The sequence below is a fragment of the Osmerus eperlanus genome, chromosome 9 (assembly GCF_963692335.1).
Source record: "Osmerus eperlanus chromosome 9, fOsmEpe2.1, whole genome shotgun sequence".
Classification (NCBI taxonomy): Eukaryota; Metazoa; Chordata; class Actinopteri; order Osmeriformes; family Osmeridae; genus Osmerus; species Osmerus eperlanus.
In genome coordinates, this window is record NC_085026.1 from 10,840,195 (window position 1) to 10,866,377 (window position 26,183).

The following is a 26,183-nucleotide window of genomic DNA, read 5'->3' on the forward strand; positions in this document are numbered from 1 at the left end:
TGTTCAGCAGAATACCTCCCATTCCCAAGGACACGCCCGTCCAGCAGTGCACCTCAAAGCGCTCTGCTCAGGGCTTTGACGGATGACATGGCCGCTCCAGAATGATAGGCTATTATTTTACTTTGCATTGGATAAATGGCAATGCAGGCTGCTACCTGTCGCCTCGCCTTGTCTCTTCCTCTGGCTTTGCCCGGAAAACACAGACAGATATGCAGAGGAGGGATGAATGATCGTGTCTGTGAGCTTGTGCGGCATCTTATTTTCTGCTTCATGTTTAGTTACTTTTGGGGGGTTTAACTACTCGTTTTGGGTGGCTGAAAAATGTGTGCAGAAACTCTTATGTCGGAATGATTGCTGAGTTTAGTCAAGGCACCATATGAGGGGATCCAAATGAGGATAACATTAGCACAATGAGTTGTTGATGTGAAGACGTGCCCCCCTCTTTCTCTCTCTCTCTCTCTCTCTCTCTCTCTCTCTGTCTTTCTCTCTCTCTCTTTCTCTCTCTCTCTCTCTCTCTCTCTCTGTCTCTCTCTCTCTCTCTCTCTCTCTCTCTCTCTCTCTCTCTCTCTCTCTCTCTCTCTCTCTCTCTCTCTCTCTCTCTCTCACCCCCTCTATATGTCTCTCTCTCTCAATCTCTCCATCCCTCTCTGCACCTCCCTCTCTTGCTCTCCTTCTAATTCACTCACCCTCTCCTTCTCCCTCCCTCTGTCCCTTCTCTCTCTCTCTTCCACAGACCAGCAGTATTCATGGTCGCCTTCGCAGCACTTCGATGAGGACAGCTACTCCCCTCCTCCCCCCCCACCCAGGAACATGAAGGGCCTTTCCGGCGGCCGGCCAGGCCACCTCCAGCTCCAGCTCCAGCTCTCCTCCTCCGGACACCACACCTGCGGCCTCCAGGCCGACTGCGACCCCTCCCTGGATCACCTCCACCACGGCCCCGTGTCGGCAGGCCCCGAGTCCCGCTCCCCGTCTTACCTCCTCAGCCCCACCGAGAGCTGCCCCCTGGAGCACCACCGCTGCTCGCCACGGAGCTCCATCCACTCAGACTGCATGGTGATCCCCATGGCCATGTCGGCTACCGACCACTCGGTCTCCAGCAGCACCTTCCCCAGGATGCACTACGGCAACAGCTCGCGGGAAAGCGGTGGCGGCGGCAGCAGGGAATCGCGGGAGCGGGACGACGGCGGCTCGTCGTCTCACGGTGGGGGTGGAGGCGGGGGCGGAGGAGGCGGCGGCGGGGGGGGCGGGGGGAGCGGCAAGATGAACCGCATCCCCGCCAATCTGCTGGACCAGTTTGAGAAGCAGATGCCCCTGCACCGGGACGGCTTCCACACTCTGCAGTACCAGAAGACCTCCACCACCACCGCAGAGCAGCGCAATGAGAGCCCTGGACGCATCCGCCACCTGGTCCACTCTGTCCAGAAGCTGTTCACCAAGTCCCACTCCTTAGAAGGTTCCTCCAAGATGAACGGCACCAAAGGTGACTCTCACCGAGAAGGCTCCCACCATTACCATCACCATCACCACGGGCACAGCCACCACAAACACTCCAAACGTAGCAAGAGCAAAGACCGCAAGTCGGAGGGCGGCAGCGGCAAGCATCGCTCGGGTGGCTGGTGGAGCTCTGACGACAACCTGGACAGTGACAGCACATACCGCACTCCCAGCGTCATGTCCCGACACCCGGCGGACCACATGAGCCACTGCTATCCCGACTCGGTGCACTCCGGCCACATGGGGGAGCTGTCTCTCAAGACGTCGAAGAGCAACAACGACGTCAAGTGTTCGGCGTGCGAGAGCATGGCCATGGCGCCCGAGGGGAAGTTCATGAAGAGGAGTTCGTGGTCCACGCTGACGGTGAGCCAGGCCAAGGAAGCGTACCGCAAGTCGTCGCTCAACCTCGAGAAACCCATGACCCCCACCGACCTCAAACCCAGCGTCAGGCCCTGCCACTTCCTACAGGTCAGTCACTCAGAGCCCGGTCTCTCATGAAAATACACCCATACAGCTTTGTTAGGGCCACTTTATAGTCGTTTTAAACAGAAAGTTGCTTAGTCATTAGTTGGGCATTTATTGGAGGACCTACAGTTAAATTTTAAGATTTGCATTTGTGTGCTTGGCGCCACAGACTCTTTACAAAGGAATGTTCAGCATGTCAGCTGGTCATCCTATTTTTTTTGACCGCTCACTTGGTCCGATCCATGCAACTGTGTGCACCTGTCCTAGCCGCCACAGGTGGTTAGTAGTGGATAGAACAGCACGCAGTGGGAAGAAATCAATGACTGTATCAATGACTGGCAGGCAGCATGAGGTATGGGAAGAGAAAAGACGCGAGGAGAGATCAATGCAGATTTGAGCCTGCTGTTCTGGAGGGTCTCACTGGGGTGTCACTTTCTGGTGTGTGCTCGACAGTTGAATCAACGATACTTACTGCTTACTTACTGCTTCCCTTGGCCAATGATTGTTTTTTGGGTGTATTGTAGGAAGGCTCAGTTTAAAGTGGCACTGCATTAATGCCAAGTCATGGATATTGGTAACAGTCATGAAGATAATGAACATAATTCTTCAATCTGCACCATAATATATTGTACATTGAAGTATGGTCCACATGATGCTAATATTGAGGAACCAACTGCCTGGACCCAGAATGAAGTGAGCTGTTTTATTCACTGAAACAGAGTCCCAAGAGGCTGTGAATGGGTTGTATCTATTAAATGTCGGAAGTTAATAGACGGGAAGTATATTACTCCCTGACACACCAAATGTCTTTATTGCATCTAAACCCTATCAAGGGGTAAACCAGCTGGACCCTACCTTTACCATTATAAGGGCTGAAAATGAGGCCCCAAATAAACAAGGCGTCCTTTAATCTTCTTAGCGGTAAGTGCACTAAAGCTCTCGCGCCGAGGCATTGATGACATCTGACTTTAATGTGCCTCGCTTTGGTCATTTTGTGTCCGGTGTCGTCTCCACAGCGGCATAAACAGGCGCTTCTAAAAATAGAGCTGCCCGCTTTCTGCCGCAGGGTTATTTTTAGCCGAGCGTTATCAATCCGATCGGCAGAGGGTGACACATCGTCCCTCACAGGGGTGTGACGTGCCCGCTCCCTGAGACTGAGCTACCCCAGAGAGCCTCGGTAGACACACACACACACATATAAACAAATACACCAATACACACACACACTCCACACTCCCAGAGGGGAGCTAAAAGATGGCCATGTTGGCCCTGATGCTGTTCATCAACGGAGGCATTCAGCCAGGTGGATTGAGTTGTTAGTGATGAACATTAGTCCAACGATGGGTCACATTGGAAAGCTTTCACTTCCTGTTGTTGGTCGGTGTGGTTGCAGCATCTCTGGCTAATACAGAGGACGAGGGCTTCAGAGGGTGTATGTGTGTGTGTGTGTGTGTGTGTGTGTGTGTATGTGTGTGTAGGAGGGGGGGATGAAGAGGATGTTTGTGCTCACTCCAGATGGGTTGATGATGAGAGTCACCTTGCAGGTGTCCTTGCTTTCAACAACTGGGTGATTTGGTCCTGTGAATCTGTGAAAAAGCAGCGACAGTTTGGTGGGATTGAAGTGTGCTCTCATGTGTTTATATGAATGTGTGTGTGTGTGTGTGGGGGGGGGGTGGGGTGTCAATCGGTGACTAGGGCATAAGACAGTGATGGAGTAATGTTGGCTTGTCTTCTAACATGACAAATGTTGGGAATAATATGTGGTGTGGGCCATTGCTCTCTGTCTGTGGCAGACGGATTGCACAAATTAGTCTCAATTAACCTGTCAGTCACACACACACACCTTTTGAAGTTCTCGTTAGCCCTGTTTGGTGATGACAGCAGGCTTGATGTAGTGACAGGGACAGAGGAATACAGGGTTTAACATGATCAGCTCACTAAGACACATTTGTTTCACTTTTCTTCAGTTTCTATACCTCTTTTTTCTATCGCTTTCAATCCACCATATCTCTCTCACTTACTCTTTTGCCTACACTTTTTTCTATAATTTTCTATCTCTCACCCTCCACCCAATCATTGCTTTAACAGGTCCTATACTAACAGTGATACACCCCTCTCATTACTTCTGCCCAATCTAACTCTGGGCAGTCACAACACGACACAATAACACTGGCTTACCAGTCTCATTCGGCCTCCATTAATTCAGCTTTCCCCCCGGTGAACACAACTCTCTCTCTTCCTCCCCAAAAGACAACAAAGTGGAGGATTAGACTTTGATAGTTTTGCTGATAGGGTGCTGCAGCATGATTTAATAAGCCGATTAATGGCTGTGTGGACTCTGTGGAAGCTGTTCTGAGGGGAGAAGGCCCATATGATTAAAAGACTAAGGGAAGTGCGGTTATGCAGAGGCAGGGATGTTTGTGTCTCCAAGGCTGGACGGCAGGATGACCCAAAGGGGTCTCTTACTCTGGTTATGGAGAACTGGCATGCTGAATAAGATCAGGTTTCGTTCACATGCAAAGAATTGAATGTGAAAGCTGGAATGTAACAGAAATCGGCATTTTTTATCACTGGGATTTTTCTACATGACTGGGATCTTTATAGAACTGCAGTGAACTCGATGTGTATTTTGGATGGCGTCCAAAACCAACGAGGCCTCCGACAGTCATCCTACTAGGAGTGGGTTAAATAAAAGAATAAGTGCAGGTGTTCCGTTCATGAGGCTCTCCTATGGCACATCCTAGAGATGCAGAAGATGTGTGCTCTACACTGTCCTACACTGTACATGCCATCCGCATCTTCATCTGTCATCCTTCAGGGTACAAGCCTCTGTCAGGGGAAAGGACAGGGTGACACGGGGAACACAGCCTGGGACTTCACAGATTCACACGGCCTTGAAGAGGCCTTTAATATCTCCAGCACAGGGATTAGGAAGCAGTGGGAGTACTGTAACTAGCTAGAGGGACATGTAACACCACTCCCAGTTCAGATATGGCTATGAGACGTACTTGCTATTGTACATCTTCCTCTTCCCAGCCCCGCTCCCTGCTGTATATTTGCTGTCGGCGGGTGAGAATTGCTGTTGTGGAGCGGTGCTTCAGGAGAGACAGGAAGGATCCTTTCTGTGCTCGTGATGCTCCAAGGTGCTGGAAGAGAGTCTCAAACCATCATCGCCCTGACAACAGAGCCTGGCAACCTAGCGACAGGAGAGAACAACTCACCCTGTGAGGAAACCAGGCAGAAAGAGAGAGGGAGAGAGATCTAGGAAGAGAGTGGAAGATGAAGAGGACGAGCGAATGGAGGGATTGAGGAGGAAATTGCGAGGAGGGGTAAAATGCGTGGAGCGGTATGTAGCTAGAGCGTAGAAGAACAAGAACCAAATTAAGGGGGAGGAAACAGAGGGACAGCGTGAAAGAAACAGAAAATGAGTCAGCGAATGAGAAAATAACAACTGCTCTCTGAAACACAAATAGACAGACAGTAATACAGAATATTTTCATAATTCCTGGGAAGGAAATTGTAGGTGGGAGCGGGGGGACAGGATCATCAATGATTGAGTTGTTAAAGCAGGGGCAATCCTGCTCTCCTCTGCTGGCTGAGTCCCTATTTAAGGACACTCACATCTGTTCTCTGGCTGGAGAGAGGATCTGAGGATGGAGGAGAGCTGCAGTTAATCAATGAAAAGGACCCCGGGGGGGGCATCGGCAGAGACATCCAAGCCCTGGGGATCCCTACTGGGGCCAAGGATCAAGGCTGGGAATGAGCATGCAGGGGAATCGGACCTGCAGAGCCTTAGACTGTAGCTACTGTAAAAATACTGGGTTTACACCAACCATTTGAGTACTTGAAAACAATTTGAAAACTTGGAACCAAAGCTCTAGATAATATTTGGTGATTGTTTTAATAAGAAATAATGTTTTATCTGGGCATGTGAGATTGTTATTGTTTTGAAGCTGCACATGGTTCTGAATAGGTCTACAGTCTTTTCTGCTTTATACATAACATTTAAAGAAGCCAGGCTCGGTGTGACCAGGAGACGTTTGGACAATAATGATAAATTGTGTAGGTTTTAATGATGCATATCGCCTTGTTCTGTCCCTGGGGAGTCGACATGCCGGGGAGTCGACATGCACACACACACACACAAACATGCACGCACGCGCACACACACAAGAATACACACACACACAGACACTGCTGCCTGACCTGTGTTCTACCTTCCAAGGGAGATGGGACATCCTCTATCTAGTTTATCAGCAAAACCAAATTAAAAATATCTCACCACCTGCTTGCACCTGTCCTCGGGTGTTTTCTTCATTAATTAGACATCTAAAAATATCAAATCCCTCCAAGACTTAATTAACCCATCGACTTCATTTAGAAGGCAGTGTATATGTCTGTGTGGTGTGCCTGTGTGTTGTGTGTAAGTATGTTTGTGTGTATTGACTTGACAAAAGTGGTTGCATGTGTGTGTTTGCGCGTGTGTGTGTGTGCGTGCGTGTGTGTATGAAGCGTACACGTGCGTAAATGCCTTTCTAAGTATCTCTTCCAAAAATATTTCTGCTCTGTAATCACATCTTTGAAATAAATGGTTTCAGACCCATCGGGTTTCCATCATCCAACACAGTACCTATTCATCAGTGTCAGAGCCCCATTGGCTTGTCATTTGTACCCAACCACTGTTCATACTGTTCGTAAGAGAGATGCTTTTTGATCCATAGCTCTCAGTGGTACACAAAGGATTTCTTAAATTGAAAGTGTAATTGATCAATTATTAAAGCCATTTGACCTGACTGGAGTTAATGTAACAATCACAGATTAGACTGTGTGTGTGTGTGGTAGAATTTACGTCAAAGCTGAACATCTCATGTTTACTAAGATATGACAGTAATGGGTGGATAATTGGGAGGTTCTGACCACAATATTAATTTGTTTCAAGAAAATTCAACTGCATATACTAATATGATGTAGTTTTGCACACATAGCATGTGTGCATGCTATTTAGTTGAAGTTTACATGATGGAAAGACAGTAAGCTTTATATTATTATTATATTTTTATACTTTATTTAATGTAGTGGATTCACTACATACTATGATAAATAACAAATTCCGATACTATGTCGATCTTTATGACTGACATGCTTCCATACACAAGTAGAAGTAATGGATGCCCCAGCCAATCAAATATAATAACAGACATTACCATGTAATTACCCTGCCTCCTCTCCCAATCACCTCTATCAGGTATTTTGTCATAATGTGATTGGTCAAACAATAGCTGGGCCAAAGGCATGTCATATCTTTCCTCAAGCATCCCAGTGGTCTGACTCAGCCATTTTACAAACCACATCAGTGACGGGGGAAACCTACAGTAACAGTTGGGGTATTAAAAGGACAGATGGATGATGCTTTGCGGCGACCTTCGACACCGACGTAGGGTTTGATGATCACTGACAATGTCATATTTATGAGGAGTGCACGGCCCAAGTCCTAAAGGCCCTATGTTCTCTCACATTTCCTCTGGTTGGCTGACTAACCCATACAAGCGCCGAGTGACTTAGGAAAAATAATTTGAAATGAAATGACAGATTTGATGGTTCAAAAGGAAAACGTTGACAAGCATGTACCCTCAGTGATGCATTTTTTTCTCTAATGGCTTTTATTGTGACAGACCCCTTTCAGTTGCGGATGTTCCCCCAGTGAGTTATGTCAAAGATATTAGAAGGATAGGACAGCTGTGTGCGTGGGGATATGTCATTTTAGACTACAGTATAGATGGGTAATTAAGTGAGTGAGTTTGAAATGTACATTGTTTTGAATGAGGCGTTTTGGTTATCTGTGTATGCATACTTACAAACACACACGGACATAGTAATCCATATGCCACAAACACTCTCACACATCCTTGATATATTATTTATCCCTGGACTTTAAATAAGAGTTCTCCTATACCCCTGTGAGTGTGTGTTTGTGTCCATGCCTGTGTTTGTATGTGTGTGACTGTGTGTGCACTGTAGGCAAATACCCTGACTCAGCTTCAGCTGCTGTGTTGGTAATTGAACTCTGTTTTACTTTTTAACTAAAGAAAGGGAGAGAGAGAGTGAGAGAGAGAGAGAGAGAGAGAGAGAGAGAGAGAGAGAGAGAGAGAGAGAGAGAGAGAGAGACAAGAAAGACAGGAAGAAGAGGAAGGAGATATAGTCAACGTTTGTGTTTAATGATCTTGTGATATTGAAACAAGCTTCACAAGCTTGAACTGTCCTCATCAGTTCATTAAACCAGAGCAGTTGCTCTACAGCTTTAATGGACTCTGCAACTTCTGTACGGCCAGTGGAATCAAATAGTAACCTCATAGCTTCAGTTTGCCAAGAGGTTTCAGAACATGCATTTTCACACACTGGTAATCCAAGCCATTTTAGCTAACTGCACCTGATCAGTATGGATGTTTGGTTTATGGTCTTTGACAGCTTGGTGGTCAGTAAACATTGTGACAGTACAGTCAGCCTACCTCGGTGTGGGGCTGTGGTTTGTTTACCACCAGCCACTGAGGCAGGAAATCCAAGGGAGTCTCTGCTTTTGTACCCTCCTGATGCACTGTCATTTTATGCAAACACTCTGAAATTGCACTGCCAATGCAGACACTGGTGTCACATTGAATAGTGAGCAGAGTAGATTTGCGACTGAGGAGAAGGAATGTTTCATGGGTTAGGATGATGGTTGTGCAGGAACCCTCAATTGCTTTTATAAAATATTTTTACTTCATGTATTTCTTTTTTATGGCTGCATTTACAGTACAGCCATTACCTAGGTAGCTTGTTTTTACTTAGACTGGGGAGGAAATTGCTTCACATTCTATTTAATACTCTCTGATCTCATTTACTATTTTCATTTGACCAATAAACATGATAGATGAAAATAGTGTAAATATTTTACACTCCCTACTACTATGCAATCATATAAAATATACTCCCTATAAACTTTAACCTAAACCAATATGTTCTTCACACTCACTGCAGAACTTTTCCTAAACTATAGTAGGTGAGGGACATGTAAGGCCGAGAATCAAACCCAGAACTGTCAAGAACTGTTGGGCTGCCCTGAATTGTTTCCACTATAAACTAAATAATGTACTGAGACTCGTTTACAGTTTATTTTGTGTGTGTCCATCTTAGGTGCCCCAGGATGAGTGGGCGGGCTACCCTGGGGGGGGCAAGGATGACGAGATCCCCTGTCGGAGGATGCGAAGCAGCAGCTACGTCAAAGCCATGGGCGACGAGGAGAGCGGAGAGTCTGACTCCAGTCCCAAGACCTCCCCACAGAAGAGTATCCGGCCGGATGCCCTGGTCAAGGCTATTGCCCAGCGACCAAGAGAAGTGTTAGACTCCCAGAGGTAATATTTTTTATAATAACAATAACTATAGGTGTATATCACTTTTCTTACACATAGGGATACTAAAGAAAATCATAATGAATTGTAAATATAAAATAACCAGACATTCACTTTGCCAATGTGCAGGGGCAAAGATGCTCTAAATATCTACATGGTTTCTGTTCAATGCATCGTTTGAATAACCTTGCAACAGAATAGTCTTGAATAATCCAAATGTGACCCTCTGCCTATACTGGTGAGTTTAAATAGGTGGGCCTCAACTACAGCATGCCCAGTAGACAATGGCAACATAAGCTCAAATTATCATTTCTTATGCCATAAATAGGTCTACACTAAATAGATTTGAATGTATTCAGACTTGTTAGAGACTCCTTCCACCGATGCAAGGAATTAGATGCTTGATAAAATAAACTTTTTAGCAGCAGAAATCATCATAAGAGGATTACATGGGACATGAAGCAGATGCAGAGAGGGAAAATGAAATTATAGAGATAATTGGAGGTTAGGATGGTAATAGCATGACGTTAGAACAAATCAGACTTAAATGGAATTATATCACAACATAAGTTCAATGATGGGATGAAGCATTTGAACCTACAACAATGATGGTGGAACATATGAAGAACTGGTGATTTAATAACAAAGTTGTTTTCCTATTTACAATCGCTGTCTGAGTCTCATCTTTGTATTGGATTATCATGGTTAGGAGCTAAAGGGTTGCCATCCAGCTTTCTGTATGCAGATATCAGTATGAGAAAATTGATGGAAGGGGGATAGAATGGCACCATTTCCACCTAAGTTACTCATTAATTATTGCATTACTAATTGTCTATTTGTGACTCGGTCTATGGCTCCATATGTTCATGTCATTGTTTCCCTCATTTTCTTGTCACCTCAGATCCCCCACCCCTGCAGCACTCATCATTCATATTCTCATCAATTTATGTGACAAGCTATTAACAGCTTTACATTGGCATGACGGTGTTGTCATTAAAAACGTAACTCAGAGGTGGACCTCGGTGAGGACGCTGTTGCCCCCGGTTACTGTCAGTCTAAATGGTTTGAATATTTTCTTTTGAGACTTAAAAATAATTCCTCATTGTGTCAGGGAATATGCGAATGTGCTGCTCTCCACAGTCACTGCTTTATTCTCATCTGTAAAAAAGTTTTTAATTTAAGTATTATGTCAGACATAAAAACATTATATGGTGTTTGGCAGATCCGTCTTGTCCGGTGTAATTGTGAAAGGAGCACTCTTGCGATAAAGCACCATTTCTTTCATTACTCCTCAAAGGGACTTGTTCTTTGTTCACTCTGGAATATGAAAACAGTAATTACTCTGGAGCCTATTTTATTAATGTGGTATTGTAAGAAAAAACGTATTCTCAAACCAATACTTTCAGGACATAATCTATTTTCCCTGTCTTCCTTTGCTGCTGTGTCAGCTATTCCAGTGCATTGACCGACCCAGTCTGTAGGCTCAGAGTAGACCTAGGCTGTAAGCTCAGAGTAGAGGCCTCCATCAGCTGTCGTCTGCTATTGGCAGGCTCATAATAGACCAGGTAGAAAAGCATTATGTATTTATATTATTCATTTTCATTTCGAAACCTGAAGGCTTTGTCTGCGTAACTGGGGAAGAAGAGTGGACCTCTTTACACTTTAGGTACTCTGTTCTTGAAAAGCACATTCTTGCATACACCACAACGTCAAGACAAAATAGCTAGTAATAGGGAGTCAGGTGGCTGAGCGGTCAGGGAATCGGGCTATTAATAAGAAGGTTGCCGAGGTTCGATTCCCGGCCGTGAAAAATGACTTTGTGTCCTTGGGCAAGGCAGTTAACCCTACTTGCCTCTTGGGGAATGTCCCTGTATTTTCTCTAAGTCGCTCTGGATAGGAGCGTCTGCTAAATGTATATGTAGCTCTACCTACAGTACTTATCAAATACCTACAGTACTTATCAAATACCTACAGTACTTATCAAATTTAACTTTTGATGTAGAGAGTGAGCAGGACACCTATCAAATTATTAACTATAGTGGTAAAACTGGTTGAGTTTTCCTTTCTTTTGTTTTAACCTCCAAGCAAACTCTCCCACTTTCGAATCACTTCCCTTAGGGATCGGGGCAACTGTTATCATAAATGAAAACGATAATCCCAAACATAAATCCACGGGGTCAGGCCTTGTGTGCCCGCACGCTGTTGACATGGTCGAAAACTGTGACTGCCGCACCTGTCCAATCCCTCTGGCCTGTGTCATTGCCACACCTTTTATAGGCAATTTATGTTTCCCATACAGAGGGACACACTCGTTGCAAAGTTAATGTCACTCAAAACAAAATATAAGATAGATAATATTGCACAGCATAAGTAGCTGGAATAATAATTTATTTAACAAATGGTTCCTACATTAACTGTTTTTTAAACAGTACTGTATGTGTTCATTCAGCAGTGTTGTTGTTTCAGCCATAGAGATGGTCTGTGTTGTATCCATACTGTGTACAGATCCAGCCCAGTCTTAACTGTGGTGTTCTTTACAAGTATGGAGACCCCTTCCCCTGCTGGTTCAGTCATGATAGCCCTCCTCCCTGTGTCCCATCATGTGTTCCTCCTTCCTCCATCTCTGGATGGAACGCAGAGCTCCACTCATTGTCATTCCGGACAGGATGTGAAACGACCGTTCTTGCACTGCAAGGCCTTTTCATGGAAACAGTACTATAGTACCAGAGCGGGCGACACAAACAGAATGCTGTAGTACTCAACACATCAGCTTAGCTGGCCCCGATGACTCCCTCTCACATCCTCACAATTACAACTGGCGGTTATTCTTGGATACTGTTAACATTCTCTTTTTTTCCTCTTTTTTTTTTGCAAGTGACAGTGTGGTGTTGATTAGCTGATTAAATTCTCACACTATGCTGGAGCACTGTTTTATACACTAAAGAATTGTTGAAAAATACTGATTAATTCATAAGATTATTGCAGGTCATAAGGGCAGAGTAAAGTGTGAATGTATCTTGTGAGTGCACTTCATTTAGACAGAACCGTTTGATTAGCCCGATGAGCCCTCAGTTGTAACCTTGTGATTTCTTCTGCCACAACTGTCTGGAGTGTAGAGGACAGAACTCCAAACCTTGTTAGTGTCGTTAAAAATGATTCCATGCAGATGCAGCGATTGTGGAAGTCAGAACTCCACTCTACACAATGTATCTGGGAGCAGTTAAGCTGATATCCTGCTGTCCATACTGAATGGCACATATTGACTTTTGGTGTGGCCTGACTGGGAGTCTATTGACAGCTACAGCCATCAATGACAGGGCTGGGCTGCTGTTGCACTGCATTGTGCACAGAGGTGGTTAACCCACTAGGGAGTCATTATTGTGGTGTTTGGGTACCTGTTTCAGTCCAGGCTGAGGTTGCTTGCACTGGAGAATTTTCATTCACACCTCCTTTCTTAAGGTTTCAAAGAATTGTCTCTCCCTTTGCGTTGTACATTGTCCTCTTGCAGTCCCCTTGGAAACATCCCAGTATATTCTCACTGTTCTTTTAACACTGTTTAAAGTGACATTTTTAAATGTACGTGCAGCCTAGCAGTACATCGGGTGCGTCTCGGAAATCGTACTGTTTTGAATGAAAACAATTGAAACAATGTTTATAATAATATTGCTACATACTTTTTGGGCCAATTCAGTGTCTCAATCTCCCATCTCTCGTTGGTTTAGAGCTCACATTACAGAGATGATTCCTCTGTCCACATCTGTATGGGTCTTCTTTCACGAGTGGCGCTGCTGCTGAGAGGCACCCGACACGAGAACTCCCTCATCACACCTTAGCTCACAGTGCTCAACGGGATGGAATTGGATTGGATTTGAGGGAGGTGGTGGTGGAGAGGGGGGGGGGGGGGGGGGGGGGCAGGCTGGATGTTACCCCTCTACTTGTAGAAATGTGATATCCCTCCGGGGCCATGGAACAGTGGCGGCGTGTCAATCTGACAGCAGTGCTTCCTGAGGATGACGGTGTGACAGTGGGAACATCCCTTCACTCTTCTATCAGCCCTCTCTCTAGCTCGCTCGCTGACAGGGCCTGGCGCTCCCTTCTTCACGCCAATAAAGAATGTATCCGTGTCCCATGTCTTCCCATGGCCCTTTGCCCCCCCTTTCGAAACACACCCCACTCACGAAGAGGGGCTCAAAGTTAATGATCATTTTAATTAATAATTATTGGGATCTGTAATGTCCGACGCACTTTAAAGTCCCCGGGGTCCTTCACAAGCTCTCGGGCGAACACTAAGATAAATGGAATTTGTATTGAATTTCTCTGCATACAAAGGACCTGCCGAACTTGTTCAGTGGATGTAGTAATGATGATAAGAAGTGGCAACATCAGGTGTTAGCACACAGCGAGGCAAGTTAATGAGTCAATCAGGCATAATAAGTAGTGTCTGATATCGGTGGAGGGTTTGATAACAGGTCAAAACACATGCACACACGCGCACACACGTGCATACACAAGCACACACACACACACAAGCAATCTCTTTAATGGCTTCCTTCTCATTAGGTATGGGGCAAAGACTTTGCAAGACAAGCCAATCATTCCTGGCTATTTTGGGCAGTTTTAAAATAACTTCAAACTGTGATTACCCTTTTGAGTAGCAGTTGTAATTAATCAAAATTAGCACATATGAGACATCATTTATTCCTGACATAAGGGTATTACTCATTCAGATTACAGTGCATATGAATATTTGCTCCTCAAATCTCAAGGTCAGCTTGAAATACCAGGAAATGATTTGTTGCCTTGCAGGATGTATGCTGCACACAGTACCTATTGATTTATTGGTTTGGCTCCAAAGGAAAACATATTTACCAATGTATATAGAAGCCTACTTCTCAATTCTGTATTGTGTTTCCCTGTGATCATCATAGGTCTCTATACTTCTAGTGCAGTAGAGTCATTGATCTTATGGCCATCTAATAGCATATATAGTAGCTTTATTTGTGGAATGCATATTGGACAAATGTCATACTGTCCTGTGCATCATATAGTGATGTCCTATCTTACTGTAAGTCAAATTTGAACTTCACTGCACATTATCTTCTATTCTATTGCCAAAAACATTCAAGAACATAATTATCCTCTGAGGGTTTTCTGAGTTACATTTCCGCTGACTTCCTGGTTATAGTCTAGCCCACAGATTTCCCATAAGTCCAATAGACTACCATCCTGGGATTTAGAGTTTATTTTCTGCTTACAGTATAACCAACTCTCTTTCTCTTCTTCTCTTTCTCTCTCTCTCTCCCCTTCCTTTTTATGGCTCCTTTCTTTCTCTCCCTTTCTATGTTGCTTTCTCTTAGCACCCTTCATTAGCCACTCAACATATACCATGAAATATGAATTATCTAGCTCCCTCTATGTTCATAGAGCTCGGTACTGTGGCTTTGTCTCTGTAGACCTTTGTTTAACCGCTGAAATAATACAAGAGTCCCCATTCACTAGCAACATGAAAAGACCAAAGAGGGAAAAAGTCCTAGATTTCCATCTTTGCATAGTTTAATATTTGACGACAATGGAAGTGCATTAGCACCCGTTAAGAGACATTACAGCCAAATGTGCCTGGGTAGAATTGATAAAGGGCAAATCTCTTATGGAGCAGCTTCCATCAGCTCAACCAACTATTATAGATATCTCCATACAGCGGAGATGGGTAAAAGAATGCTCATGTTATACCTCAGCCTGTGTGCTTTCAAGGGATGTTTTTCATTTGTCACACTGCAAAGTTACATTACATTAAACTACAAGTTAAGGTCAAAATTATGTCCGCGGTTTGGTTTGATTTTAACAAATATTTTGCTTTAAAATGTGGTTGTTTGAGGAGTTTGGTTGATACTTTTACGTACAGTATAGTAACTTATGGTTGTCTTTTTTGGACTTGGCATTTTTTCTGAATTCATATGTCTCTTGAAACACATAAATTGATTGATCCTTCCATTACATGATGTCTTGTTTCTGTCATTGGCAATATCATGAGGTGACTCGTCCATGTCCAAGCACTACTATCAACTAACAACTGAAACATTTCCACACTCCATAAGTTAGTTTCCAATTGCCATCTTGTCCTGAAAAGTGTCACCCGAATGTTTGCAGCCCTTGCGGTGCTGGTGTACTCTACACCTCAAGCAAACATTGAAAGCCCTCTGCAACCCGACCCCAAAACCCATACAGATCAGAACCCATAGTGGTGTGCAGTGGTATCTGACACGTTCACTTCCACCCCACCCCGCCTCTCCCTCACCAGAAGACTCAGTAACCCCCGTGTCTTTCTCTCTCTACCCACAGCTTTTACCGTTTGGATAAAATGAACAGTGACGTGCGTAACTACATCACCAATTTTGCTGCAGACTTAAGGTGAATACAAGCACGTAGGCTCCTAGCTTCCTGGACAGGCTTTTTGCCTCTGCCATCTTGCAGTGGTCAGAGTTGCAGGCCAGCTGGCACGGAGCCCTGCTGACAGACTCAATAAGAACACCTCATAGAGCAAACACTCAGGCCAGTCAATGAGAGGTCAGACGGGGCAATCTCGCCACTCTGCCAAGCCTTATGGCACCATTAAACCAAATATATAGGACGAGGCTGACTTACCACAAGCCATTCTGCTGTTGGAGCCTTGAAAACCATTGTCCAATCGGAATCATACCTTGAATTACCATCAAGGTGGAAGCCAGTGTTGGTTTGATCTTACCTTAGTAGTGGCATGTTTGGTGCTTGGGTAAATTATGTAGTTGTTGTTACAGACACTGCACTTTACCGTCATCTTCAAGCTCATTGCTGACGTTCATTTTAGGATTGAATCTTGTCCAGCCATCTTTAACTCTCCTTTTAGGATGGAATCTTGCCCGGCAATCTTGTTTCTCTCTACATGGATGATTGCTATTGGTGATGAATCCTGTGGAAAAAAAACATTAGGTCTGGCGTTGACAAGACGGATAGAAAGAGTTTTAATCACAGTGACATTTACATCATGGAAGAAGCCAGCTTTTGTCACAACAAAAAAAGTGGTTACTCATCCACATCTGACATTAGAATTAGGCACATGGAAGAAGAACTCACCTTTTCAGGTGTTCCTAATGCTCTCTCAGTATTATTCATTTGAACTTCACACATCTGTCTCTGCCTCTGTATGTTTCCTTCCTGAAAAACTGAAGCAGATTTAAAGCCTAGCTACCTATTAGCCACTTCACTCTTATCCTTCTGGGGCAGCACATTTAATTGACCGGGCTGACAGTCTGATGCTGTTTCAGAAATGCTTGCCTTCTAACTATCTCCTTATTTGCATTTCCCTCATTTCCAAGCATTGATTAGATGCTTCAGCACAATAGCAAATCGAATTACCATTTTGAGGATGCTGTTGAACACCAATGATTTAGTGGAAAGAAAAACAAAAATGTCCTCTTAAGGGAAAAAATGTCATAATCAGTCTCACATAGAAGTTCAGGTTTCCAAAAGTGTGCCTGGTGGTGCTACTAAAACATAATTGTGTTTGTCTCTTTGTAATATCTGTGGTCAGTTAACAATTTAGTTGTTTATCAGCCAAATTTAATTTGATAGAAATGACTAGCCCTTTCTTACAGCGTCTTGATTATAGTCTCCCTACTACCAGCTCTTCTCTGCACATCAAATTTATTTTTCTCTCAATTTTTGTTTCTCTTTCTCTGTTTTCTGTTTTTCTCTTTCTTTCTCTCTTTATATATATCTCTCATTTTGTCGCTCTCTCTATATATATATATATAAATACATATATAACTCTCGTTCTTTCTCTATCTATATGTTTAGTCAGAGCTACCACTTGCAAGCCACCAGAGATATGCACCCCAGCATGGCTCTGGAACCCGCCATAAACTACAACTCCCAAGCACCCCAGTTTCGCTCAAGGAACCAGAGCTACATGCGGGCAGTCAGCACGCTCAGTCAGGCTAGCTGTGTAAGCCAAGTTAGCCAGGTGAGTTTGTTTTGCTGTTTGTTTGATGATTCTGTGATGAATTATTAAATTAGGGAATTAATGAACCACTTCTGAGTTTACACACACACAGTACAAATACTGTGCATATATACACATACCCGCATGCACACAGACACAAGGCGCCAGCCAAGTAGGTGAGATACTCAAGATTACATCTCACTGCTGCATTTGAGCCATGAACATGTTTTTATGTGCACAAAATGAGATTGAATCCATTTTGTGATCTAAATATTACTCTTAAACAGGGGTTTATTGACTTGTCCTGTGTCTTAAAAGCTCAACCTCACTCCCCCCTAATTCCCTATCTCTATCTTTGCCTCCACGGCACCTTGCCGAGGTCATTACCAGATAATACATCTTGCGATAGAACAGGATTGTTATCTCCGATTCTTAAGATTGCCAAATGGGAAGGGGGGGATAGGCATCGACCCATTTCAACTTGACTGAATTGGTATCTCTGAATCGTAAGATGGAAATCTAAGGATAATTCCGAATGTAAGCCAAATAATAGTTCTGTAAAAGTCAAGAAGCACAGTCTTGCAGGAGATTCAAGGAGGGACAGCTCATTGAGTTTGTCATCATACAGACTGACCTTGATTTTATCCATCTCTCCCCTCCTATGTGGTTATGGATAGACAGGTTTTCAGCAGATGAATATGAACGTTGCACAATGAGCATTTCGTTTTTCAGCTGTGTGCTGTGTTTGCAAATGGAAACATTTTCCTGTTCACGTAATGAGAGGCCACATACTGTAATTAAATTTTGTTTCCATATATATTTACAATTTAACTACATATGACAATCTCAATAATGACAACAAATTCATTCTAAAAAGCAAGCATAAATTTCCCATAGTACATTGAGAGGGGAGAATCTATAACTCCTTCATTATCCTCGCAGGTCAGCGAGACGGAGATGAATGGTCAGTTTGAATCTGTGTGTGAGTCGGTGTTCAGCGAGGTGGAGTCCCAGGCTATGGAAGCCTTGGACCTGCCTGGCTGCTTTAGGACCAGAAGCCACAGCTACCTGCGGGCCATCCAGGCTGGGTACTCCCAGGACGACGACTGCATACCTTCCATGGCCTCCTCCACTGTCACATCTACCATCAGGTCCACTACAGGTAAGGCTAGAGGTGATACAAACAGTTATGCATATTTGTGGATACTTAAACAGTACCGTTTGAGCTCTATGACAAGATATGTAGTCCTCTCCTGACTGCATAAAAGTTCATATTAGGAAAAGTATTTAATTAACATACAAACTTGGTATATGTTGTGATATGCCTGTGACATGCTTCACGAAACTGCGACTACTTTTGCATGGACCATGTTTTCTTGTTTCATCGCTGTTGATATTATGACTGTACAGTTTGTGAGTTGAGCCTATTCACCGTACTGCATTTACAATACAACGCTTCATCTGCTCATTCATTGGACGCATCAGAAAGTAAAGCTATGAACCCTATTGAAATGATGCTGCAGGGACATTGAAAACATTCAAAAGTCTCATCAGACCTTTGTAGAATTAGGTAGCAACTGCATTTCGTCTTTGATTTGGATCCGTTACTTTGTGTCATGATGCCACAGACGATACAGAGCGGAACGTTCTGGTCTGATACCTTGGCTGAGAAGTATCCTATGTAGCAAGATGGATGATCACACAATCACAGGTTTTCCAGACAAAATATTTCTCTTCATGCACTTAGACATGGGTATGCCTTATTTGCACCACATTCTCTGGCTTTGAGGTTTTCCTCCCACAGATTCTTCAAGTCAGTTACCACACATTGTTGTGTCTGAGGATACAAATCACAAAGGCATCCATCACAGACACAAAAGTTACATTAACAGATTGTTTTGTCTGGACATCAATGTTTATTTATGTTGTGTAAAATAAGTTTTGAATGTAACACTGATTTACAAATATATTTATATACATATGTTAAGCAGTGTATTTAAAATACTGTCCTCTTAGGTCAGTGAGTGAATAGGAAATTGCTGGTATCCCGGGTTGTGCACTGTGAGTCGCGACTGGTCTTTGTTTATGTGAAATATTCTCACAATGGTTACTGGATTCACCATGGACAGGTCCAACTGAAGATTATTACGGGAACCATGAAGGAAGAACAAGTGGAAGTATTCTGGAAGCAAGCCCAAGTGGATTCCTAGTCTCCCTACAGAAGATTCATAAAACCACCAATCTGTTTGAGTTTATCTTACTAGGGACGGTTAGAAGGTGTGGCCATCTGGAGATTTGTGCTAATATACATATATTTTAATTATTATTATTATTATAGTTGTTTACACTGCTTTCTCGATTCCCTCTGTTTTGGCGGGGTTACTTGGGCACTTGGTGCTATCACACCTGAGATAGATGGGCTATACTGGACCTCACATGTTCAATAGGGTTCATACGGTACTTCCTGATTAATGTAGACAGGTTTGGAAGCTTTGCTCATCTTTGCCTCTTTTCATTGCACAAAGAACATGTGTGTAACATGCTGAAATCTTTCAAAAGTATCTCAAAGTAAAAAAAAACTACTTTCTACAAGTAATATGAGGTTTGTCTCTTACACCTACTTTGCCTGTAAAAACGTCCCCTCTGTGATGTGTTTGTAAGATAGGGCTTCTCCACTTTGTGCAGTGAAAAGATTTAAAGCATGCATGATTTTAAATTGAGAAGGCAGTGTAAACCGTAATTACAAAATGAGTCAAAATGGGACTATGTTCATTTTAATGCGGGTCAACAAAAATAAATTTCCCAACAGAAAAGTTATCAAATGTTCTTTGTGAAAAGCATGTGCTATCCAAAATGTTTATGAACACGATAAGTAAGTAATGTGGTTAAACACTGGTAGCCATTTTAACCAAATTCACATCTTGCGTCCTCTTATTTTGACTCATACGAAAGTGCATGACTTGGTGTTCGTGCTTTGTGGATAAGAATAGCACATTTCCTCCAGCTGCTCACACCTGCAGCCTTACATGCACATATTCACATTTGTCTTCCAGAGGGAAATTATGTGCAGCAAGGCACTAGATTGCCTGGCCGGGCCAGTGTACGTGAAGAGTTGGCAGACACTGTCCCCTTGGCTCATGATGATTTAGGCTGTCCCATCAGAAGAGACAGACTTTACCGCCAAGACAGTATCGGTGCAACAGCCAAGCCCCTCTCCGGACCCCCTGTATCTCCCAGCCTCTTCAGGACGCCCAAACCGAATATTCAGTCAGCAGAGCGGCCTTCCCCCAAAGCCATCCAAGCTAGCATTAAGGAGTCAGCCACCCTGGCAGCTGCCATTAGTATGCAGTGGAAGGAGGAGGTCTCAGCCATGCGACGTGAGCTAGCAGAGCTCAGAAGAGATCTTTGCACTGAGCTCAGGGCCTTCAACAGTAACTTCAACTCTTTCACACAGCACTACAACACCTGGTCGCCCCAGGGGGCCAGTGGAGCAGCTGGAGGGGCAGGAGCTGTTGGGGGAGCCGGGGCAGTAAGGGATCCTGGGGCAGCTAGGGATCCCGGAGGAGCAAGGGAGACTGGACGAAAAGCCCACGTGGCTAAAGTGTCGGTGGGAACCCAGGCGAGGAGCAAGGGCCTTGTCCGACAGAGCACGGCCGACGCAGCCGTCATGTGTCCAGAGGAAACAGAGGAACAAGAGAGGAACAGACGAGCTCTTCGGCGCCTGCCCAAACAACTCTCGATGGACCCAAGTATTCTAACACGCCCACATTCTATGTTTGTGGAAAGTGCTATTCCAATCTCTCTGGATCCAATAGAACCAGTGACGAGGGTCCAGCAAAAACCAGTGGACACAGTCGTCAGGGTGCGCTCAGAGCCAATGGACACAGTCGTCAGGGTTAAACCAGAGCCAGTGGACACAGTTGTCATTGGTCAACCAGAACCAATGAACACAGTTGTCAGGGGTCAGCCAGAACGAGTGTCAATAGACTCATCCACAGTTTACCCATTAGACACAAGTGACCTGAGCATGTTTAGCACCTCCAGGAACCACCAGGAATCTCCTGATGCATTTACATTAGTACTCTCAGATTCCCAGTCCATGGAGCCTGACACTAGTAGCCCTCTTGATTCAGAAATGTTTGACCCAACCACTTTGTTCTCTCTTGATCCAGAGTTTGTAGACTCAGGTAATGAGAGACTTGTAGATATAGAGCGACCTCACTTAAGTGTTATGACGGCGCCATACTCTACAGAGCCTGTGAAGCAAAGTAAGATGCATCTGCCATTTCCAGTTCCTGTTGTTACTGTGTCCCCACCACAAGAATCTGAAGATGAAATTTACCCATCAGATTCGGAATCACAAGACCCTGTCACTGTGTGTGGCCAAGATCCAGTCTCTCAAGACCCACCTACTGTGTGCCTGTCAGACCCAGTCCATGTAGATCTAGTTGCTGAATCGTCTAATCCAGATGCACCTTTTGCAGGCAGTACAAACGAAACTGAATCTGACATAGAACCATTGTATGATACTAGCATTGGTTCACCTGACCTGTCATTTGAAGACCCAGTCACGACCTGCCCAAGTGACATCAGAATGCTAGATGTAGGTACTTTAATTCCGGCTGTGATAGTGTCAGAGTACACAGACACAGACACCCTTCCAGATCCAGTATCCTCACAGTCCCCAATTACATGTCCACCAGATTCAGTATTTCCCTACTCAGAGATCCCCGACACCACTGCCCCAGATTCTCTGGAACCAGAGTGGCCACCCCTTCCAGAACCACTGGATGCAGCCTCTATATACTCCTCAGATCTCGTCCACTTTGACATGGTCATTCTGAGTTCCTTCGATCAGGAGGATCTTGATTCTGTCTTTCTTGATCCAGAACCAGAACCTATGGATCTGTCGAATGAGTATCTGTCTGACACAGAGCTGTTTGACCCAGTTGCCTCTTATCAACCTGGCCCAATGTCTCTGAGCCCTTCCCCACCATCCCTAGATGCAATCACTGTGTCTCCACTAGAATCATTAGAATCAGCTGGTTTTGACTCTACTAATGAGTTAGATAATTTGCCTGAGGTGCCAGAGCCTGCGTTTCCTGAACATCCAGTTGAACAAAGCCCAACATTGGAGTACCCTGATTGTCCAGTACCACAACACCCTATCATTGAATACCCGGAATATACTGCAGCTCATGAACCAGTCATCACAATAACCCCGCCTAGTCCAATATCATTTGACCTGGAGAGTTTACCATCCTCAGAATCAGCTCTAGTTGACACGGCCACTCAGCTCTTCTTCGACCCAAACACTCAAGACACAGAACTTCCGTTTCTCGCCACGGCCAACAGACCAGATGTGGATCTGGATCCCATGGAGCCGGAGGACACAGGGGATCCACACTATCTTGATGCCTCTAAGGACCATGAGGCTCCAGCGGAGGAGATGCCCTCAAATGCCACAGGAGTGCCCCCAAGTGATCAGGACTTCCTTTGGGGCAGATGGCAAAGGAGGGCCCAAGATCCAGCAATCATGAAGCGGAGTGCCAGTGTGGAGCTATGGAGTGGGAGATATGAGTACAACAGTGCAGAGATCACATACATGTCCCTGACTCTCTAAGCTTTGAATGGGAGATTAAATGTAGCTATAAATGATGAAAAAAACATATACACTAAAGTGCATCATGACTGTATACCTTAGTAGATATTTTCTTTGGTATGATGGACACTTAAATTAAATCAATATTTAAGCTACACGACTCTGCAATAAATGTGCTCATAACGGATGTGGTTCAATACTAAACAGACTGCATCAGTAGCAGCAACAATACTAGTCCATGCTGGAAGAATGTAATAAACAATCAATGGAGCTGAATGTGTACTTGCCTGAATTCCTATTAGCATTTGAAAATAATGACTGTATCAACTGTTTGTCACACACAAAAAAAATGAATGTGTGTCAACCAAACTGGTGACACATGACTTTTACTATTCCCTCCCAAAATACTGTGGAGGTCTGTGTGGTAAATAGCCCCCAGACTTTGGGTATTGACCATCGTTCCTGTAAATGTGAAGATGTACTGTTTTTCCTCCTAAACGTTTCAAGTTTCTTTGTTCAATGTCACCTGTGAATGGGGTGATGTGAATCTTGGCAGTTATCATATAACTACAAATCCCAAAGACTTCTTGTAAAACAAATGGGCTGTCGGATTCCCCTCCTCGAAGAAACCACAACACTGGGGAAAATTATTGTTTGCACAATCAAAAGATGGAGGCAAGAAACAGTACTGTAGTCAGAAACTGTATGGATAAGTATTAATTATATCAAAGTTTACAATATTGTGCATGTCTGTGCTAGCACACATACTCACAACACATAAATGTTGTCAAGGAAATGTTATTTATACCAGATTGCCAAAACATGATGTGTTGACCTGTCAATCAACCCATCTGCAGTGATGGAGGTACCTTCTGGGAATTATGTTTTTACTGAAATGTATCATCCTTGTGCTCAGGAATTCAGGACTGAGAATGTCAAACAACTGGTTATCAAGTAAAGTGAAATGTTGGCTTATACTGTACAGTATATTCAATGTAAAAGAGAACTCACTGTACAATTTCTTTTAATATAGACATATTGAAGGTATGAAAAGGATTATGTTGAAGTGCATGAATAAGATGCCCTGTTGTCTTTTAGGTGTTTTGGAAGTGCCAGAATCAGTATTTTTCTGGCAACTTGTGACAGAAAGACTTATCTGTTTCCAGCTTTGTGCAGGAAGAGACTCAGAGACATATGTGCTACTTCAGTTACATAATTTGTGGATTAAATTGTTAATTGATTTCCAAGGTCTAATAAAGTATGCTGGAAGGGGGGAGTCTGAAACCTGAGTTTCCACATTATTTTTTTTTTTCATCATATTGTTTTAAGAAACTGCTGTATTATTTCTTAATGTTCGTGCTGAGCCCTTCGTACAAGTTTGCTCTAATTGGCTGGATCTGACAAGGCTTTCACAGGGGGGAAAGTTAATTAGATTGCATTGTCGTATTTATCTTGTACTTTAATCTAGAATCTTTCCCTTTCCTTGCCTCCTGTAGTTTTACACTTTTCATTAGAAAAAGCCTTTTCAAGAAATTAGCAAAGCACTATCTATCGCAGTGACAAAAATATGTTCTCTCAACAAAAAAAATTGTGCTGAACATCTTTTCAAGAATTCTACTGTCCCTATTTTTCCTGTACTGTGAATGTCATATTACCATTTTAGGTCAATACCCCCATTACATGCATAGTCAGATGCTTCAGTGTTTTCATTATGTAAAGTTTCAGTAGCACCTTTACAAAGCATGGATTTCTTTTCCAAGGGCTACAGTATCAACCAAATGAGTCATGCTTATGCTTGCCATCTATCATTTAACTTTAAATCCTCTCTTTTCATTCATCACAGTTTAGACATGCTTGGTTGAGTCAGTTGATCAGTTAGTAATCAGTTTATCTGTCATCAAATAAGACCGTAACTAATGTATTTTAGAAATTAGTGGATGACCCCATCTAAAAAACATTTAAATATCTCACCATGTCATATTTTTCTTCAGTTTTTAAAGATGATCTGACTGCCACTCAAGTGCGTAGATTTGTTTTGAACATTGTGGGAGGGGGGGGGGGGTGGGGGTTGAAAAAACATAACACAACATTAATAATATTCAAACATCGTTGTCGTTTGAATATTAGGGGGGGTTACCTCCCCCCACCCCCCCACTCCCACCCCCCCCACAAACTACGCCCTTGACAGACTAGTCTGAATCACATATTCCAACTATAATCTATAATCCATGGAGCTATTAGTCAGGATCTTAAATTAGTAGGGCCAATGTATGGGCAGAAAACAGTGTGCCCTCCATTTTGAATGCTACCCCAATCACTTGTTTCAGGGATCCAGTTCCGTCTCCCCTCCACCTCCAGCATGGATGGGACCCCCCTGCAGCCCCCAGGTAAACCTCACCTGGGCCTCAACACACACCCAGCACAACAGGCTTAGAGACCCAGACTAGCTAAATTAGACATATATTACCAGCATGATTATTGTCATTCACACAAATAAACAAATATTACTGATCGATCGTTTTTGCACTGTTGCTCCCATTCACTCAAACCTGTGGTTTTAGAAGACACTTACTTTGGCCTCTTTGACAAATGGTCTCAATACTAATTGATGAACAGCACAATAATTGAACCTCACACTCAAAACACCCTCAATGTTAATAATCGGGGAAAATCACAGCCTAGCCATCAACTACTTCTGCATGTGTTCCTCATTTTACGGCCATTTCACAATGTTTTCTCCTTGATCCACTCTGTGCTCAACAGTGGCTCTTATTGATTCATCAAGCAAAGCCCTTATAGTGCAGGTAGATTGAAAAACGGCAGCTGAATTTAAAACCTCCACCCCCACCCCCTCCACCCCCACCCCCCACCAAAGCCCCCATCTCCAGAATGAGAGAGAGAGAGAGAGCGATAGAAGCCGGAGCCGTAAATAGGCTCTATGGATGAGACGGACGCTCCAGGGACGGCAGCTCTCTTGACGCATTTATGAGAGCCGTCTCTTCCCAGACCGCCTCAATGCCTGGCCAGGACTGCTGTTCCCCCTGTCTCTCTAGTACACACATGCACACACACCCGCACACATACACGCCTTCCTCTGGATGTCCAAGGTGTCTATTTTTAGCCTTCCCTGGGCCTTTGGTGATCCATCTGCCAGCAGTGGCTCTTTGTCAAGCAGTTTTGTTTTAGAGGGCCGGAGTTCAGGGTAGGTTGTTTACATCAGTCACAGCGGTGGCAGATGCTGTGCTGTCAGCCATGGGGA

General features: G+C 44.0%; 1 protein-coding gene across 4 annotated transcripts in view; it reads left to right on the forward strand.

The window, feature by feature from the left end:
* Window positions 1–26,183, forward strand: part of dlgap2a (discs, large (Drosophila) homolog-associated protein 2a) — an 86,670-nt gene that overhangs the window by 43,865 nt on the left and 16,622 nt on the right. For 2 of the 4 annotated variants that reach the window (XM_062469408.1, XM_062469409.1), the window contains 6 exons: window positions 734–1,962; window positions 9,130–9,347; window positions 15,684–15,752; window positions 17,178–17,343; window positions 18,265–18,484; window positions 20,376–24,192. In XM_062469408.1, the coding sequence (XP_062325392.1) occupies window positions 811–1,962; window positions 9,130–9,347; window positions 15,684–15,752; window positions 17,178–17,343; window positions 18,265–18,484; window positions 20,376–22,945 (4,395 nt within the window). In that variant the 5' untranslated portion in view covers window positions 734–810 and the 3' untranslated portion in view covers window positions 22,946–24,192. Of the gene's footprint in view, window positions 1–733; window positions 1,963–9,129; window positions 9,348–15,683; window positions 15,753–17,177; window positions 17,344–18,264; window positions 18,485–20,375; window positions 24,193–25,251; window positions 25,312–26,183 lie in introns of those variants that run through there. The other 2 variants (XM_062469411.1, XM_062469410.1) reach the window with 2 other exon arrangements.